Below are 20,621 nucleotides of genomic sequence, written 5' to 3' on the forward strand. Positions count from 1 at the left end.
CACAGACACCGAGGGTAATAAGTGAGGGGAGGGTGAGAACAGATGATACGAGGGGCTTGATTTTGAATAAAATTTTGGGCAAAACGGGGATAGTTATATAAGTGAGGTGGTGAGTTAGTCTGAAGAAATGCGTCTTTAGGCCACACTTAAATTGGATATTAGGAATTCATCAAATTGTCCTGGGTAGGGCATTCCAGAGATTTGTTGCAGCATGAGCGAAGTCTTGGAGATGGGAGTGTAAGGTTCGGATTATCGAGGATGTTAGTCTTGGGCTGTTAGCAGAATGGAGGGCACGGGTGGGCTGATAGCCTGAGATGATGGAGATGTAGGATGGTGCTGAACTGTGGAGCGGTTTGTGGGTGAGAGTGCTGAGTTTATATTGGACTCTGTAGTGGATGGCAGCCAGTGTAGTGACTGGCACATGTAGGACATTACACAGCATTACTGAGCGGTGTAGCTGTGAACCCAGAACTGAAGTGACTTAAAACACTAGAATGCAGCAGCATAGAGAACAATATACAGTAGTACTCAGCAGGGTAGCTGGGAATCCAGTATTGTGATGAGAAAACACTACAATGCAGCAGCACGTAGGACATTATACAGTACTGGGCAGGGTAGCTGTGCATCCATAACTGGGGTGCAATAAAACATACTAGGATACAACAGCATGAGGAACATTATACATCAGGAATGAGCAGTGTAGCTGAATCCAGTATTGGAAAGCGAAAACACTAGCTAGAATGCAGAGGCCTGAAAGACATTATAAAGCAATACTGACCAATGTAGCAGTGAATCCAGCTCCGACATGAGATAAAAGACTGATTAGAAACCAGCAGCATGGAGGACATTATACAGCAGTCCTGAGCAGGATAGCTCTGTATCCAGCACTAGTGTGGGATAAAACACTAGAATGCAGCAGCATAGAGGACAATATACATCAGTACTCAGCAGGGTAGCTGTGAAACCAGCACTGAGGTGAGAAAACTTTTACCAGAAGTAGCAGGAGCTCCCCAGTGAGAACGCCTGCCTTGTGTGTGTGAGAGATCTGTCAACCAATAGTGATCTAACGTGTTTGGACATCTTTACTGCAGTGTACTTGGCTCATACATGGGGTCCTGAATGTCGGTCATTTTTTCTCCCTCTATAATGGCCATACATCAGAATTGGACAGGGAGACCAGATTGTGTGAGTACAAGGGACAACATACAGTTAGGTCCATATATATTTGGACAGAGACAACATTTTTCTAATTTTGGTTATAGACTTTACCACAATGAATTTTAAACAAAACAATTCCGATGCAGTTGAAGTTCAGACTTTCAGCTTTCATTTGAGGGTATCCACATTAAAATTGGATGAAGGGTTTAGGAGTTTCAGCTCCTTAACATGTGCCACCCTGTTTTTAAAGGGACCAAAAGTAATTGAACAGAATCAATAATTTTAAATAAAATGTTCATTTCTAGTACTTGGTTGAAAACCCTTTGTTGGCAATGACTGCCTGAAGTCTTGAACTCATGGACATCACCGGACGCTGTGTTTCCTCCTTTTTGATGCTCTGCCAGGCCTTCACTGCGGTGGTTTTCAGTTGCTGTTTGTGGGCCTTTCTGTCTGAAGTTTAGTCTTTAACAAGTGAAATGCATGCTCAATTGGGTTGAGATCAGGTCACTGACTTGGCCATTCAAGAATATTCCACTTCTTTGCTTTAATTAACTCCTGGGTTGCTTTGGCTTTATGTTTTGGGTCATTGTCCATCTGTAGTATGAAACGACGACCAACCAGTTTTGCTGCATTTGGCTGGATCTGAGCACACAGTATGGCTCTGAATACCTCAGAATTCATTCGGCTGCTTCAGTCCTGTGTGACATCATCAATAAACACTAGTGACCCAGTGCCACTGGCAGCCATGCATGCCCAAGCCATCACACTGCCTCCGCCGTGTTTTACAGATGATGTGGTATGCTTTGGATCATGAGCTGTACCACGCCTTCGCCATACGTTTCTCTTTCCATCATTCTAGTAGAGGTTGATCTTGGTTTCATCTGTCCAAAGAATGTTCTTCCAGAACTGTGCTGGCTTTTTTAGATGTTTTTTTTAGCAAAGTCCAGTATAGCCTTTTTATTCTTGACACTTATGAGTGGCTTGCACCGTGCAGTGAACCCTCTGTATTTACTTTCATGCAGTCTTCTTTTCTTTCATGCAGTCTTTATGGTAGATTTGGATATTGATACGCCGACCTCCTGGAGAGTGTTGGTCACTTGGTTGGCTGTTGTGAAGGGGTTTCTCTTCACCATGGAGATTATTCTGCGATCACCCACCACTGTTGTCTTCCGTGGGAGCCCAGGTCTTTTTGCATTGATGAGTTCACCAGTGCTTTCTTTCCTTCTCAGGATGTACCAAACTGTAGATTTTGCCACTCCTAATATTGTAGCAATTCCTCAGATGGGTTTTTTCTGTTTTCGCAGCTTAAGGATGGCTTGTTTCACCTGCATGGAGAGCTCCTTTGACCGCATGTTTACTTCACAGCAAAACCTTCCAAATGCAAGCACCACACCTCAAATCAACTCCAGGCCTTTTATCTGCTTAATTGAGAATGACATAACGAAGGGACTGCCCACACCTGTCCATGAAATAGCCTTGGAGTCAATTGTCCAATTACTTTTGGTCCCTTTAAAAACAGGGTGGCACATGTTAAGGAGCTGAAACTCCTAAACCCTTCATCCAATTGTAATGTGGATACCCTCAAATGAAAGCTGAAAGTCTGAACTTCAACTGCATCTGAATTGTTTTGTTTAAAATTCATTGTGGTAATGTCTATAACCAAAATTAGAAAAACGTTGTCTCTGTCCAAATATATATGGACCTAACTGTAAGTTGAAAATAAGGCTGGTCGTGCATATGAAGAGAAAATGGATGCTTTTCTGGGGTAGTTTAGATGACTAATTTCACTAAAGGATCAGACCACTGTTTTGCCCTCCATGCTTTACACTGCAGCTCTGCTTTACGCAAGGCGCTTTTTCTTGCGCATAAGGACAGACATTTGCTATATATTTAAGGTACCGTTACACTAAACGACTTACCAACGATTACGACCAGCGATGCGATCGTTAGTAAGTCGTTGTGTGGTCGCTGGGGAGCTGTCACACAGACCGCTCTCTCCAGCGACCAACGATCAGGGGAACGACTTCGGCAAACTGTCTTCAACGATGCCGAAGTCCCCCTGCAGCACCCGGGTAACCAGGGTAAACATCGGGTTACTAAGTGCAGGGCCGCGCTTAGTAACCCGATATTTACCCTGGTTACCATTGTAAAAGTAAAAAAAAAACAGTACATACTCACCTTCTGATGTCTGTCACGTCCCCCGCCGGTGTCCACAGGGTTACGCGCTGCTGCCGAGAGCTTCCTGCACTGACTGAATGTGTCAGCGCCGGCAGCAGCGTGTAACCCTGTGGACGCCGGGGGACGTGACAGACATCAGAAGGTGAGTATGTAGTGTTTTTTTTTTTTTTACTTTTACAATGGTAACCAGGGTAAATATCGGGTTACTAAGCGCGGCCCTGCGCTTAGTAACCCGATATTTACCCTGGTTACAAGTGAACACATCGCTGGATCGGTGTCACACACGCCGATCCAGCGATGACAGCGGGTGATCAGCGACGAAATAAAGTTCTGGACTTCTAGCTCCGACCAGCGATATCACAGCAGGATCCAGATCGCTGCTGCGTGTCAAACACAACGAGATCGCTATCCAGAACGCTGCAATGTCACGGATCGTCGTCGTTCTCATTGCAAAGTCGCTTAAGGTACCTTCACACTAAACAACTTTCCAACGAGAACGACAACGATCCGTGACATTGCAGCGTCCTGGATAGCGATCTCGTTGTGTTTGACACGCAGCAGCGATCTGGATCCTGCTGTGATATCGCTGGTCGGAGCTAGAAGTCCAGAACTTTATTTCGTCGCTGATCACCCGCTGTCATCGCTGGATCGGCGTGTGTGACACTTGTGTGTGACACCGATCCAGCGATGTCTTCACTGGTAACCAGGGTAAACATCGGGTTACTAAGCGCAGGGCCGCGCTTAGTAACCCGATGTTTACCCTGGTTACCAGTGTGAATGTAAAAAAAAAAAAACACTACATACTCACATTCCGATGTCTGTCCCCCAGCCTCAGCTTCCCGCACTGACTGAGCGCCGGCCGGCCGTAAAGCACGGCGGTGACGTCACCGCTCTGCTTTAGGGCCGGCGCTGAGACAGTGCGGGAAGCTGAGGCTGGGGGACAGACATCGGAATGTGAGTATGTAGTGTTTTTTTTTTTTTTACATTCACACTGGTAACCAGGGTAAACATCGGGTTACTAAGTGCGGCCCTGCGCTTAGTAACCCGATGTTTACCCTGGTTACCAGGGGACTTCGGCATCGTTGGTCGCTGGAGAGCTGTCTGTGTGACAACTCTCCAGCGACGAAACAGCGACGGCATCGTCTATATCGCTGCAGCGTCGCCTAATGTGACGGTACCTTAAGTGAGTCGCCGTTACGTCACAGGATCGCTCCTCCATCGTTCTAGAGTTGCTGTGTTGATGTCTCTACAGCGACCTCAACAGCGACGCTGCAGCGATCTAATTTAGGTCGGATCATTGTCTATATCGCTGGAGCGTCGCTTAGTGTAACGGTACCTTATATAGACAACGAGCCGATCACTGCAGCGTCGCTGTTTAGATCGCTGTAGAGACGTCAAACACAGCAGCTCCAGAACGATGCAGGAGCGATCCTGTGACGTAACGGTGACTCACTTATCGTTCTCACAGGTCATTAGCTCCATGTAAAACAGTCCTGCCATCATTGCTTTTGCTGTCAAACACAACGATACACGCCGACCTGTGTGAAGGTACCTTATACGTATTTATAGAAGCAGCTACAGGTAAGGTGCGCAACTACGGGGAGCTGCCACCAGGGGGAGCTAGATAGAAGCTTGGCGATTACAGCTCAGGAATAATAAATCTCCCCCTAGTGGTGACTGTAGGACGTTACAACAGTCGCTCTATGGAGAAAAGTGTAGGGCTCGGCTACACTGGGACGCACACAGCTCTGACTCCACCCACACTTGTGACTTGTCACATGACCATGACGTCACCGCAGGTCCTGTGCCGCTGCTCCCGGGGTTGGTGCAGGTGAGGAGGAGGTGGTTTAGTGTCGCTCCTGGTGGGGAACTACAACTCCCAGTCGGTTCTCTGCCCCTGTATTTCTGGATAGACTCAGAGTGACTTCTGGGACTTGTAGTTCTGCAAGCAGATGTGCGTTCTGTATCGCCGATGTATTTCCCAGCGATGTTCACGGGGGCGGTGTGTACAGGGTCATATCCATGTGTGCGGCTCCTGCCAGATGCGGTTTGAACTCTGCTCAGAGCGCGCTCCTCTGCTGCACGGTGTACAGGATAGAGAGCGGTCAGCTGGGGAGCCGGACACACTGCACCGGATCTCAGCTGTGACACTGCACATGGCATTATATAGGACGGGGTGAGGGTGACGGATGGAGGACGGGACGGGGGGGAGGACGGGACCCCGGGATGAAGGGGGGGGGGGGGAGGACAGGAGTCTGGGATGAAGGTGACGTGGGAGGAGGAGGGGATCCCGGGATGAAGGTGACGGATGGAGGACGGGACCAGGGGGGGGGGGGGGGGGGGGGTGTCTGGACGGGACCCCAGGATGAAGGTGGGGGCGGGGAGGACAGGAGTCTGGGATGAAGGTGACGTGGGAGGAGGACGGGACCCCGGGATGAAGGTAACGGGCGGAGGACGGGACCCCGGTGTAAAGATGGTGGGTGGAGGACGGGACCCCGGTGTAAAGATGGTGGGTGGAGGACGGGACCCCGGTGTAAAGATGGTGGGTGGAGGACGGGACCCCGGTGTAAAGATGGTGGGTGGAGGACGGGACCCCGGTGTAAAGATGGTGGGTGGAGGACGGGACCCCGGTGTAAAGATGGTGGGTGGAGGACGGGACCCCGGTGTAAAGATGGTGGGTGGAGGACGGGACCCCGGAGTAAAGATGGTGGGTGGAGGACGGGACCCTGGTGTAAAGATGGTGGGCGGAGGACGGGACCCCGATGTAAAGGTGGGCAGAAGACGGGACCCGGGATGAAGGTGACAAGCAGAGGACAGGACACTGGTAGAAAGGTGACAGGTGGACAACGGTACCCCGGGATCAGGGTGACGGGTGGAGAACGAGAGCACAGCACACTCCTGTGGTGCACAGTGAATAGGATAGAGAGCTGTCAGCTGGGGCGCCGGACACACTGCACCGGATCTCAGCTGTGACACTGAACATGGCATTATTATAGGACGGGGCCCTAGGATGAAGGTGATGGGAGAAGGTCAGGACCCAGGATGAGCTCTGATAACTTTACTGTGAAATATCATTCATTCAAACAGATAAATATTTGAATTTCCTCCCTTTAATTTCCATATATATACATACATTAAATACACATATATATACACTACAGTTCCAAAGCTTAGGGTCACCCAGACAATTTTCTCACATGAGTTGCCAAATGAATGTAAAATCTCGTCCAGACATTGACAAGGTTCGAAAATAAGATTTTTCTTTGAAATAATTTTCTCCTTCAAACTTTTGCTTTCGTCACAGAATGTTCCCTTTGCAGCAATTCCAGCATTGCAGACCTTTGGCATTCTAGCAGTTAATTTACTGAGGTAATCAGGAGACATTTCCCCCCATGCTTCCAGAAGCCCCTCCACAAGTTGGTTTGGCTTGATGGGCACTTTATGGTACCATATGGTCAAGCTGCTCCCACAACAGCTCAATGGGGCTGAGATCTGGTGACTGCGCTGGCCACTCCATTACAGATAGATACCAGCTGCTGCTTCTTCCCTAAATAGTTCCTGTATAATTTGGAGGTGTGCTTTTGGGTCCTTGTCCTGTTGTAGGATGAAATTGGCTCCAATCAAGCGCTGTCCACAGGGTATGGCATGGCGTTGTAAAATGGAGAGAGAGCCTTCCTTATTCAATATCCCTTTTACCTTGTACAAATCTCCCACTTTACCAGCACCAAAGCAACCCCAGACCATCACATTACCTCCACCATGCTTGACTGATGGAGTCACACTCTTCCAGAATCTTTTCAGTTGTGCGTCTCACAAATGTTCTTCTGTGTGATCCAAACACCTCAAACTTGGATTCGTCTGTCCATAACACTTTTTCCCAATCTTCCTCTGTCCCATGTCTGTGTTCTTTTGCCCATATTAACCTTATCCTTTTATTAGCCAGTCTCCGATATGGCTTTTTCTTTGCCACTGTGCCCTGAAGGCCAGCATCCCGGAGACGATGACACTGGCGTTTTGCCTGTACTATTTAATGAAGCTGCCAGTTCAGGACCTGTGAGGCGTCGATTTCTCAAACTACAGACTCTAATGTACTTGTCTTGTTGCTCAGTTGTGCAGCGCGGCCTCACACTTCTCTTTCTACTCTGGTTAGAGCCTGTTTGTGCTCTCCTGTGAAGGTAGTAGTACACACCGTTGTAGGAAATCTTCAGTTTCTTGGCAGTTTCTCTCATGGAATAGCCTTCATTTCTAAGAACACTGGCTACCCATTCGCTACAGTGTCCAGTATAAACGCCTCTCTCACCCACAAAGCCCTCCACAGTTCTGCACCGCTTTATATCTCCTCTCTCATCTCTGTCTATCGCCCTACACCTGCCCTCCGTTCTACAAATGACCTAAGACTAACAACCCCTGTAATCCGAACCTCACACCTCCGTCTCCAAGACTTCTCTCGTGCTGCGCCAGCTCTCTGGAATGCACTTCCCCAGACGATCTGACTGATACCTAGCCCCGACCTATTCAAGCGCGAAAACCCATCTCTTCCAACAAGCCTACCACATCAACTACTCAGTAAACTAACTTTACCCTGTTCCCTCCTTCCAAATATTACTCTGAATCTGCCCCCTACTATTCATCTGTCTCCAGACCCTCCATGCACATTATAACTGCACTTGATACTTGACTATTGCACTTAAACACACGGGCTGATGACCGGATCATGCAGCTTTGTATGAAAATCCCTATTTATTATAATTGCCAGACCTGAAATAACAAGCACTTTCCACCTATTGTGTCCCCCCATTTCCTTGTAGATTGTAAGCTTGCGAGCCGGGACCTCACTCCTAATGTCACTGTTTAAATTGTCTTAACTTGTATTGAATTTGTCTGTACATGTCCCCGCTTAATTGTAAAGTGCTGCGGAATATGTTGGCGCTATATAAATAAAAATTATTATTATTATTATAAGAACAAGAATAGACTGTCGAGTTTCATATGAAAGTTCTTTTTTTTTTCTGGCCATTTTGAGAGTTTAATGGAACCAACAAATGTAATGCTCCAGATTCTCAACTAGCTGAAAGGAAGGTCAGGTTTATAGGTTCTCTAATCAGCCAAACTGTTTTCAGCTGTGCTAGTATACTTGCACAAGGGTATTCTAACCATCCATTAGCTTTCTAACACAGTTAGCAAACACAAAATACCATAAGAACACTGGAGTGATGGTTGTTGGAAATGGGCCTCTATACACCTATGAAGATATTGCATTACAAACCAGACGTCTGCAGCTAGAATAGTCATTTACCACATTAACAATGTATAGAGTGTATTTCTGAATCATTCAATGTTCACTTCATTGGAAAAAACTGTGCTTTTCTTTCAAAAATAAGGACATTTGTAAGAGACCCTAAACTTTTGAACAGTAGTGTATGTACATACACATTATATACAAACATCAGCTTTGTTCCTCTTCCTCCCACAGATGCCGACCTTTGAAGACGTAGCGGTGTATTTCTCGCAGGAGGAGTGGCGATGTCTGCAGCTGACAGAGAAAGAAATATATAAGGAAGTGATGATGGAAAACTTCCGCTGTCTCGTCTCTGTTGGTAAGTCATCCTCTCATCTTATCTTGTAGGTCTTTGGGGTTTCATTTTGACCCTTCGGTGCGCTATAGCAAGACTCAGGAGCCTGTATGGCGGCACATACAGTACAGACCAAAAGTTTGGACACACCTCATTTAAAGATTTTTCTGTATTTTCATGAGTACGAAAATTGTAAATTCACACTGAAGGCATCAAAACTATGAATTAACACATGTGGAATTATATACTTAATAAAAAAGTGTGAAACAACTGAAAATATGTCTTATATTCTAGGTTCTTCAAAGTAGCCACCTTTTGCTTTGATGACTGCTTTGCACACTCTTGGCATTCTTTTCATGAGCTTCAAGATCTAGTCACCGGAAATGGTTTTCACTTCACAGGTGTGCCCTGTCAGGTTTAATAATTGGGATTTCTTGCCTTATAAATGGGGTTGGGACCATCAGTTGTGTTGAGCAGAAGTCTGGTGGATACACAGCTGATAATCCTACTGAATAGACTGTTAGAATTTGTATTATGGCAAGAAAAAAGCAGATAAGTAAAGAAAAACGAGTGGCCATCATTACTTTAAGAAATGAAGGTCAGTCAGTCCGAAAAATTGGGAAAACTTTGAAAATGTCCCCAAGTGCAGTGGCAAAAACCATCAAGCGCTACAAAGAAACTGCCTCATATGAGGACCGCCCCAGGAAAAGAAGACCAAGAGTGACCTCTGCTTCTGAGGATAAGTTTATCCGAGTCATCAGCCTCAGAAATCGCAGGTTAACAGCAGCTCAGATTAGAGACCAGGTCAATGCCACACAGAGTTCTAGCAGCAGACACATCTCTACAACAACTGTTAAGAGGAGACTTTGTGCAGCAGGCCTTCATGGTAAAATAGCTGTGAGGATACCACTGCTAAGGACAGGCAACAAGCAGAAGAGACTTGGTTGGGCTAAAGAACACAAGGAATGAACATTAGACCAGTGGAAATCTGAGCTTTGGTCTCATGTGTCCAAATTTGAGATCTTTGGTTCCAACCACCGTGTCTTTGAGCGACGCAGAAAAGGTGAACAGATGGACTCTACATGCCTGGTTCCCACCGTGAAGCATGGAGGAGGAGGTGTGATGGTGTGGGGGTGCTTTGCTGGTGACACTGTTGGGGATTTATTCAGAATTGAAGGGATACTGAACCAGCATGGCTCCCACAGCATCTTGCAGCGGCATGCTATTCCATCCGGTTTGCGTTTAGTTGGACTATCATTTATTTTTCAACAGGACAATGACCCCAAACACACCTCCAGGCTGTGTAAGAGCTATTCGACCAAGAAGGAGAGTGATGGGGTGCTACGCCAGATGACCTGGCCTCCACAGTCACCAGACTTGATCCCAATTGAGATGGTTTTTGGTAAGCTGGACCGCAGAGTGAGGGCCAACAAGTGCTAAGCATCTCTGGGAACTCCTTCAAGATTGTTGGAAGACCATTTCCGGTGACTACCTCTTGAAGCTCATCAAGAGAATGCCAAGAGTGTGCAAAGCATTCATCAAAGCAAAAGGTGGCTACTTTGAAGAACCTAGAGTATAAGACATATTTTCAGTTGTTTCACACTTTTTTGTTAAGTATATAATTCCACGTGTTAATTCATAGTTTTGATGCCTTCAGTGTGAATGTACAATTTTCATAGTCATGAAAATACAGAAAAATCTTTAAATGAGAAGGTGTGTCCAAACTTTTGGTCTGTACTGTATATCCGGCTGCAGCTTCAGATCATGTGTGGTGCATATCCTCCTATATAAGGCAAGGTGCAGGTGGAAGGGTCCCGGGTGGGGAATCCAGTCAATTAGGTCAATGAGCCTAAGGCTACTTTCACACTAGCGTTAACTGCAATACGTCGCAATGCGTCGTTTTGCCAAAAAAACGCATCCTGCAAAAGTGCTTGCAGGATGCGTTTTTTCTGCATTGACTAACATTAGCGACGCATTTGCGACGCATTGACACACGTTGCAACCGTCGTGCGACGGTTGCGCCGTGTTGTGGTGAACCGTCGGGAGCAAAAAACGTTACATGTAACGTTTTTTGCTCCCGACGGTCCGCTTTTTCCGACCGCGCATGCGCGGCCGGAACTCCGCCGCACTTCCCCGCACCTCACAATGGGGCCGCGGATGCGCTGGAAAAATGCATCCGCTGCCCCCGTTGTGCGGCGCAGAGAACGCTAGCGTCGGTAACCTCGGCCTGACGCACTGCGACGGGCCGGGCCCGACGATAGTGTGAAAGTAGCCTAACACACATGGACAAGGGGAGATTCTAGTGGGACGACCCCTGTAAGTAGCAATTTATAAGAAATGCAGAGAATCGAGATCGATTTCTGAGATCATCCTCCACTATCACATCTGATGGAAAGATTCACTTCTGTGTCTTCTATCACCAAGGTGACGTCACTGTAAAACCCGAGATTATATCAAAGATCGAAAACATGGAGGAGCCCTGGGTTCCAGAGCGATGGCCGCACACAATAGCGCATAGTCGCCCAGGTAAGGTTCATCATCTTTGGTTACAAAGTGACAGTAGAGTAAATGCCACATGGAAACGTCTCTTGACCGGAGAACGCTTTATTTTGCGCTTTCTTTTTTCATGTTGTCTGTGGTTAATTTCTTGCAGAGGTTCCCATTAAAAAGGGCATTTGGAAGCGGCTCCAAAATTAGAAAATTTCATTTTTTTCCCATTTTTTGATGAACATTGCATAGTGTTTCTGTGCACAGAAATAATTTTTTCCCTATTTTTTTTTCAGATGAAGATGTATTGCAGCCGGCTCCCTGTATCCTGTCTGCAGCCTCAGCGACTCCTCCAGCAACAAGGGAAAATCCTGATGATAAGGACAAATTATTTCTCCCTGCTGAACCTGTGGAAAAAGAAAAGCGGAATCAATCTTTTCCTTTCTTTGAACTCAAAAGGCCCTTCCCTAATAAGCTTGCTCTTAAAAAACCCCAGAAATCCCTCGCTGTTGTGAAGCCATACTTTTGCCATGAATGTCGAAAGAGTTACAGCACAAAATCGCATCTTGTGAGGCATCAGGTCACTCACTCTGACCGAAAACCGCTGATATGTCCAGAATGCGGAAAATGTTTCACACAGTACTCAACGTTTTTCCTGCACAGTCGAATCCACAAAGGAGAGACAGCGTTTTCTTGCTTGGAATGTGGAAAGCTTTTCATGCAGAAATCCGATCTTATCATACATGAGAAAATCCATGGGGGGCAGAAACCGTTTGTTTGTACTGTATGTGGCAAAAGCTTCAGCATAAGTTCAGGCCTTGTTAAACACTTGCGGATCCATACGGGTGAGAAGCCGTACACATGTTCTATGTGCGGGAGGTGTTTCAGGCAGAAGTCACATCTGGAGAAACATAAAATAACCCATTCTGCAGAGAAGTTCTTCTTTTGTTGGGAATGTGGTGTTCGTTCTTCATCCGCTGCCGACCACGCGAAACATAAACTGGTGCACTCTAGTAATAAGCCTTTTTCATGTTCCGAATGCCAAAGGCGGTTTCGGTGGAAGTCGTCCCTTTTGGAACACGTGAGGATTCACACTGGTGAGAAGCCATTTTCTTGCTCACAATGTACAAAAACTTTTCGTTGGAAGTCTTCTCTGGTGGAGCACCAGCGAGTTCACTCAATCGACAAACTTTTTTCTTGCTCTGAATGTGATAAATCTTTCTATAAACGATCTAACCTGGAGCAGCATCAAAGGACACACACAGGAGAGAAGCCATACGCGTGCTCAGGCTGCGACAAGAGGTTTAGCCGCAAAAGGCATCTGGTACGGCACCAGGTGGTGCACTGTGAAGACGCTCGCTTTTCTTGTGCCGAGTGCGGAAAGTGCTTTACGAGAGAGTTGGCGCTGACCCAGCACCAAAAGGTCCACAATAAGAAGACCTGCCCTTATAAAGATTGTGAGAAAGTCTTTACTTACCAGTCCGAACTCCTGAAGCATCTAAGATCTCACTCGGGGGAGAAGCCATATTCCTGCTCCATTTGTGGGAAGCGCTTTAGCAGCATGTCAAACCTTGGCAATCACCAGCATGTTCATACAGGAGTGAAATCACATGCCTGCTCCGAATGCGACAAACGTTTTGCTCAGAAATCTGCCCTGATCAAACACTTGAGGATCCACACTGGAGAAAAACCATTCGAATGTCCTATCTGTCAGAAGCGCTTTAGCCAGAAATGTCAAGTTGTGAAACATGAGAGAGTTCACAACAAAGTGAAGCAATTTTCATGCCGAGAGTGTACTAAAAATTTCTTCACCAAGTCAGATCTTACCAGGCATCTCATAATCCACACGGGAAGGAAGACGTTCTCCTGTCCGGAGTGTGAAAAATGCTTTTGTAGTAATTCCAGTCTTAAGCAGCATGTTAAAACTCACTCAGGAGAGAAGCAATTTTCATGCCTTCATTGTGAGAAGTGCTTTCTAACGAAAGCCCATATGGAGCGGCACCAGGTCCTGCATGATGACGAAAAGCCATATATCTGTTCTGAGTGTGGTAAAACCTTTACTCAATACTCAAGCCTTACTGAGCACGAGAAAGTTCACAAGGATGTCAATCAGTTTTCATGTTCTGAGTGTGGAAAGGCCTTCTCTCAGAAATCGCATCTTGACAAACATGTTAGCAGCCACACTGGGGAGAAACCATACTCCTGTTCAGACTGTGGAAAATGCTTCAATGTCAACTCGGCCCTCATAAACCATAGAAAAATACATACTGGGGAGAAGTCATTTTCATGTCCCCAGTGTCTGAAAAGTTTTAGCCAGAAATCCCTTCTAGATAGACACAAAAGTGATCACATCGAGGAGGAGAAGCCATACACTTGCTCAGAATGTGGTCAAGGCTTCACAGACAGTTCCAAACTGATCAAGCATCAGGCCGTCCACAAAGAGAGGAAACCGTTCTCTTGTTCTGAATGCGACAAGAGCTTCAACTGGAAATCGTCGCTCGTCGAACACGTGAGACTTCATACAGGAGAAAAGCCGTTCATGTGCACGGTGTGTGGACTGAGCTATGCAAGGAGGTCTGCTCTCATCAAACACCAGAAAACTCACGCAGCCGGCGAAACAGACGATTGTGGACCCTCAAATCGACCTGAAAAGCCTCATAATTCAGTAGATGCTGACATTTCTGAAAACCAAGAAGACTTTAATCACATTACTGTAAAGCTGGAAATCAAAGAGGAAGAAGATGGAAGATTCTAAGAATGGATTTTCCACGAGATACCACATTGTCCCACGATTCTTGTAGTCATTTCCAACTAAGCAGTTGCTTGATAGTTTATGTATTAAGGGAGTTGTTGCAGGAAAATAATTTAAGGGGATACCTAGCTAGAAAAAAAAGTGTGTGGAATGAAAAGAGATGAAAGTTACTAATATACAAATTCACAAAGCCGCCCGGATCTCGAGATATCGGCCCGGAATCTCCTCTTCTGCCTTGTTTTTCTTACATAGTAGAGCGATTCTTGCGGTGACGCACTTACAGGGGGCTGGTTGACTGCACCATTTCAATATCTAACCCAGCCCCTTCTCCATCGTGGCTGATACAGAGAAAGGATAGGGGGCTAGTTACCGAACGTAGTCAGGACGCTTCACACTTGTCACATAGAAAGGGAGGAAACTTCTCTTCTCGTCAAAGCCTGAAGTGAAGGTGCCGCGATCGGAGCCGATATGTCAAGTTTAGGGCATCTTTCTTATTATCTGTTTTTCACTTTACAACATAAATTCTAAATCACAGGATGGTGCGTGTTTGAATTATGGCCGCAGCTTTGGTGAACTGAATGAAGAGCCTCATAAGCAGATATGATGGTGCTGGAGGCCATGAAACGCGTCGATGGGACAGGAATTGTGGACTTAATATGGACAAGAACATTCACCCTCCATACCATCGTGTGAATTAGCCTTTATTCTATCGGGGCAGCACGTTTTAATAGTATTTCCTAAGGTGGGTTTGATTACTGTGACCCCCACTGATCACGGTCTCTGGAAAGCATTTATCATCCTGTTTCTTCCATTGAGTTATTTCTAGAGACTCTGTTGGCGACAATTGTAACGATAAATGTGTGGCCTCTTAGACAAGACAAGCGGAGACCCATCGTATTCACAGCAGTCGCACATCGATATGGTGTCATCAGCGTCTACTGATAGAGGAGAGCACAACTACCATATGGGGTCACTCCGCAGGCACAGTGCCTGTAGCTGTGTAACCAAATCATCTCAAAACATCCGAAGAGAAAAACAGGATGCAAAAAGGTAACACTACATTGGTAAAAGTGCAGATAGAGAGAAGAGAATAATCAGTTTATTTCCGATTATTGTGATGTACCTGAGCGCAGACCAGAAGGACTGATTGTATTTACAGGCGGGTGCTGCGTCTGTGTACAAATACAGAATTTTTCAAAATTACTAATCCATTTTTTAAGCCACATTTTGAATAAAATTCCACTGAAGAGAGCACTTAGCTTAGTTTACACTCTCTCAGATAAATTAGGGAGAACAAGCGCAAATCAGCAATGCAGCAAGTTTTATAGTATGTCCAACAATTTGATATTTATGACCTATTCTTAGGATTGGTGATCAGCATCAGATCAGTGAGGTCTGACACAAGGCAAGACCATGATCAGCGGTCTCCAGGTGCTCTGGTAGTCATAGGGCACAGTGTATCGAGACAGAACAGCGCCTTACACTTGGTAGTGGCCGTTCTCAGGTACTGCAGCTCAGTTCCAATTGAAGTGAATGTGATGTTGAATGGAGCCGGTCAGATATGACTTAGGTCAGATGTGACATCATTTGAAGTGTGACATCTTTCAAGTGTAACATCAGAAATAGTCCAGAAATCAGTCAGAGGGTAAGACTAATCACTATCTTCTAATTTTACTTACCTTTTCTTCTCTTAGCCTGCTCTTTAACCATGCTCACATTTGCCCTCACCATTTTTGCTCCACTAATCCTCACCCTCCACTATCCCCAAATCCCTTCACCCTCGAACCAAATAACTATCTCCCCCCCTCTCTCTTACCCCCCCCCCCTACCTTGCTTTATCTGCAGACCTCCTTAACCTCAGACCTCTCCAACTAAAATATAATATAAGCCGATCACTTTCCTTCACCCACTTGCTTTCCTTTTCTCTGCTCCTTCTCACTGCTGGCGACATACCCCCCAATCCTGGCCCACCCGCCTCATATATACTACTAATCCTCACCCCTATCCTTTTCACACACTTAAAATCTGTGCCACTGACCCCCACCCCCCTGCTTTCTCTCTCTGGGGCGCTTTGGAATGCCCGCTCTGTCTGCAACAAGCTCTACATGATCCACAATCTCTTTACTTCCCGCAACCTTTGAGACCTGGCTGACGCCCCCTGACACTGCCTCCCCTGCTGCACTGATTTACGGTGGCCTTCAATTTACCCACACTCCTCGCTCTGGCAACAGACATGGCGGAGGAGTGGGTTTCCTTCTTTCCAAAAACTGCTCCTTCAGCCCTATCCAACCCCCACCCTCCCTTATCCTCCCTTCTTTTGAGGTTCAGTCTGTCCGTATCTACTCTCTAATCTCCAAATGGCCGTCATATACCGACCACCTGGCTCAGCCACTGCCTTCATCGACCAATTCTCCACCTGGCTTCTTCACTTTCTCTCTGCTGACACCCCCACCAGCATCATGGGCGATTTTAATATCCCTACTGATACCCAGCTGCCTCCAAACTCCTGTCCCTTACCTCATCCTTTGGACTTAGTAGTCCTCCACAGCCACCCACGCAGACGGACATACACTAGACCTCATCTTCACCCGTCTCTGTTCCATATCTAATCTCACAAGCTCTCCTCCCTATCTGACCTCCATCTACTCACCTTCTCATCCTTGTCCTCCTCACCCGCCCCTCATGTCCAGCCACTAGCACATCCTCACAGAAACCTTGCACACCTAGACATTCACAGACTCTCTCTTCTACCCCTGTCCTCCATATCTTCACTCCACAACACGCACACCACCGCTTTCTATAACTCCATCCTCACATCAGCCATAGACTCAGTCGCCCCTCTCATGCATGGTAAAGTATGACAAATCAATAGGCAACCCTGGCACAACAGTACCACCAAAAAACTTCAACAAGCATCCAGTGTCGCGGAGCAGCATTGGAAGAAAACACGCCTGCCTGATGACTTTACCACTTTCAAACAAGCTACACTTGCCTTCAAATTAGCTGAACAGTCAGCACATTCAACTCTCTCCTCCGCCCACCACTGCCTCCTCCGACTCCCCTAATCTCTGTCGAGGACTTTGCCACCTACTTCACAAATAAGATTGACTAAATGAGGCAAACCTTTACTGTTCCACCACCCCAACCACTCCATATACCAGACCTCTGCTCTTCCCTAATAACCTCCCTCTCCAACATCATTGAAGGAGAGTTTACTCACCTCCTTTCCAAATCACACCTCACCACCTAACACGCTAATTCCAGCCCTAACCCATCTGCTATGCCCAGCTATCGCCCCATATCACTGCTCCTGTTTGCTTCCAAACTCCTTGAGCAGCACGTCCATGCTCAACTTTCCTCCCACCTCTCACCTAACTCTCTCCTTGACAACCTCCAATCTGGCTTCTGCCCCCCCCCCCCCCCACTCCACCGAAACTGCCCTGACCAAAATTACTAATGACTTACAGCCAAAGCTAACAGACAGTTCTCCATCCTCTTCCTTCTCGACCTGTCCTCTGCCTTCGACACAGTTGACCACTGCCTACTGCTACAGATTCTTTCTTCCCTTGGCATCAAAGACCTTGCCCTGTACTGGATTGTCTCATACCTTTCCGCCCGCACATTTAGCGTTTCCCACTCCCACACTACCTCCTCATCCCGCCCTCTCTCTGTTGGGAGTCCCTCAAGGCTCTGTCCTGGGGCCACTATTCTTTTCCATCTATAGCCTTTGCCTAGGACAACTCAAAATCCCATGGCTTCTAGTACCACCTGTATGCGGACGACACTCAGATCTACCTCTCTGGCCCAGATGTCACCTCTCTGCTGTCCATAATCCCAGAGTATCAGCCATATCCTCTTTCTACACCTCTCGCTTCCTAAAACTCAATGTAGACAAAACCGAAATCATCTTTCCTCCATCTCGCGTATCTCCCCTAAGTGATCTATCTACTATGGTAAACGGCATCACGCTCTCTCCCGCACCTGAAATCCGCTGCCTCAGGTTAACTCGACTCTGCCCTGTCCTTCAAACCGCACGTCCAAACTCTTGCCACCTCCTGTCGCCTCCAACTCAAAAATATTTCCAGAATCCTTCCCTTCCTCAGCCCTCAATCTACTAAAACTCTTGTGCATACCCTCATCTTCTCCCGCCTCGACTACTGCAACGCATACCCTCATCTTCTCCCGCCTCGACTACTGCAACACCCTCCTCTGTGGCCTCCCCGCTAACTCTCTTGCACCACTCCAGTCTGCCCTCAACTCTGCTGCCCGCCTAATCCACCTCTCTACTTCCCTGTTTATCCCCTCTGCAAATCTTTTGCTGGCTCCCAATTCCCCAACAAATCCAGTTCAAACTACTAACACTGATCTACAAAGCCATCCACAACCCTTCCGCTCCCTATAGCTCTGAACTAACCTCCCAATATCTTCCCTCACATAATCTTCGATCCTCCCCAGACCTCCTACTCTCTTCCACACTTACTCGTTCCTCACACAACCGCCTCCAAGACTTCTCCCGAATTTCCCCCATCCTCTGGAATTCTTTGCCCCAACACTTCCGATTATTCACCACCCTCGGATCCTTCAGACGGAACCTGAAAACCCATCTCTTCAGGAAAGCCTACAGCCTGCCATAACCATTCTGCCGCCTCACCACCACCCGAGCTGCCACCTCTGTCATCGTAAATTTGTTCACTGTAAACGATATCTATAACTTTGTATGTAATCCCTTCTTATGTACAGCACCATGGAATTAATGGTACTGTATAAATAAATAATATAAGCTGCAGTACCAGGAACGTCCACTACACGGCGTACTGAGCTGTACATTCTGTTCAGGGAGCCACAGGAGGTGCAAACAGCTGATAAGGGGGGGTGACACCCAATGACCTGACACTGATGATCGCTTCTCAGGATAACTATCTCACAACTTTAATATTTGAAATATGTAAATTATATGTAACAATAAATAGTTTTTATCTTCGCCATCTCTGCTGTCCGTCTTTCCTCCATCTTCTCAGCAGATGCTGGATTTCCTCAATCACTGAAATTTGTCAGATTCCTGAGTGGCAGAAATATTCTCGGCCCTCTGAGATTTACTGGTCAGCAAACAGTATCACACAGGATAGAATTAGATACACAGCTCAGCAGACAGTATCACACAGGAGAGGATTAGACACATCGCTCAGCAGTCAGTATCACACAGGATAGGATTAGATACACGGCTCAGCACACAGTATCACACAGGAGAGGATTAGATACACGGCTCAGCACACAGTATCACACAGGAGAGGATTAGATACACAGCTCAGCACTCAGTATCACACAGGATAGGATTAGATACACGGCTCAGCACACAGTATCACACAGGAGAGGATTAGATACACGGCTCAGCAGTCAGTATCACACAGGATAGGATTAGATACACAGCTCAGCAGACAGTATCACACTGGAAAGGATTAGATACACAGCTCAGCAGACAGTATACAGGATAGGATTAGATACACGGCTCAGCAGACAGTATCACACAGGATAGAATTAGATACAGCTCAGCAGTCAGTATCACACAGGATAGGATTAGATACACAGCTCAGCAGACAGTATCACATAGAATAGGATTAGATACACGGCTCAGCAGACAGTATCACACAGGATAGAATTAGATACAGCTCAGCAGTCAGTATCACACAGGTTAGGATTAGATACACGGCTCAGAAGTCAGTATCACACAGGATAGGATTAGATACACGGCTCAGCAGACAGTATCACACAGGATAGAATTAGATACAGCTCAGCAGTCAGTATCACACAGGAGATGATTAGATACACAGCTCAGCAGACAGTATCACACAGGAGAGGATTAGATACACAGCTCAGCAGTCAGTATTACACAGGAGAGGATTAGATACACGGCTCAGAAGTCAGTATCACACAGGATAGGATTAGATACACGGCTCAGCAGACAGTATCATACAGGATAGGATTAGATACACAGCTCAGCAGACAGTATCACAGGATAGGATTAGATACACGGCTCAGCAGACAGTATCACTGGAGAGGATTAGATACACAGCTCAGCTGTCAGTATCACACAGGATAGGATTAGATGCCCAGCTTAGCAGTCAGTATCACACAGGATAGGATTAGATACACAGCTCAGCAGACAGTATCACACAGGATAGGATTAGATACACAGCTCAGCAGACAGTATCACACAGGATAGGATTAGATACACAGCAGTCAGTATCACACAGGATAGGATTAGATACACGGCTCAGCAGTCAGTATCACACAGGATAGGATTAGATACACAGCTCAGCTGTCAGTATCACACACTATAGGATTAGATACCCAGCTTAGCAGTCAGTATCACACAGGATAGGATTAGATACACAGCTCAGCAGACAGTATCACACAGGATAGGATTAGATACACAGCAGTCAGTATCACACAGGATAGGATTAGATACACGGCTC

At 46.5% G+C, this 20,621-nt stretch overlaps 1 protein-coding gene across 5 annotated transcripts; it reads left to right on the top strand.

The window, feature by feature from the left end:
- The first annotated feature begins 5,127 nt into the window (after positions 1-5,127).
- Positions 5,128-19,135, top strand: LOC143806210 (uncharacterized). 5 transcript variants are annotated; one of them, XM_077286346.1, is made up of 5 exons: positions 5,188-5,512; positions 6,333-6,365; positions 8,810-8,933; positions 11,334-11,435; positions 11,693-19,135. In XM_077286346.1, the coding sequence occupies exons 3-5, from the start codon at positions 8,810-8,812 to the stop codon at positions 14,149-14,151; spliced, it is 2,685 nt and encodes an 894-aa protein (XP_077142461.1). In that variant the 5' UTR covers positions 5,188-5,512; positions 6,333-6,365; the 3' UTR covers positions 14,152-19,135. The 5 variants fall into 5 exon arrangements, with proteins under 5 accessions (XP_077142460.1, XP_077142461.1, XP_077142457.1 ...); XM_077286342.1 differs by having other exon boundaries at positions 6,333-6,352; XM_077286345.1 differs by lacking the exons at positions 5,188-5,512; positions 6,333-6,365 and adding an exon at positions 5,128-5,167.
- The last annotated feature ends 1,486 nt before the right edge of the window (positions 19,136-20,621 follow it).

The sequence above is a fragment of the Ranitomeya variabilis genome, chromosome 2, assembly GCF_051348905.1.
Source record: "Ranitomeya variabilis isolate aRanVar5 chromosome 2, aRanVar5.hap1, whole genome shotgun sequence".
NCBI lineage: Eukaryota > Metazoa > Chordata > Amphibia > Anura > Dendrobatidae > Ranitomeya > Ranitomeya variabilis.

Coding starts and splice junctions, on each gene's coding strand:
- LOC143806210 (XM_077286341.1), top strand. CDS start 6,534: ATGAGTTGCCAAATGAATGTAAAATCTCGTCCAGACATTGACAAG. Junction 8,934..11,333: donor CCGCTGTCTCGTCTCTGTTG/GTAAGTCATCCT, acceptor TCTATCACCAAG/GTGACGTCACTGTAAAACCC. Junction 11,436..11,692: donor AATAGCGCATAGTCGCCCAG/GTAAGGTTCATC, acceptor TTTTTTTTTCAG/ATGAAGATGTATTGCAGCCG.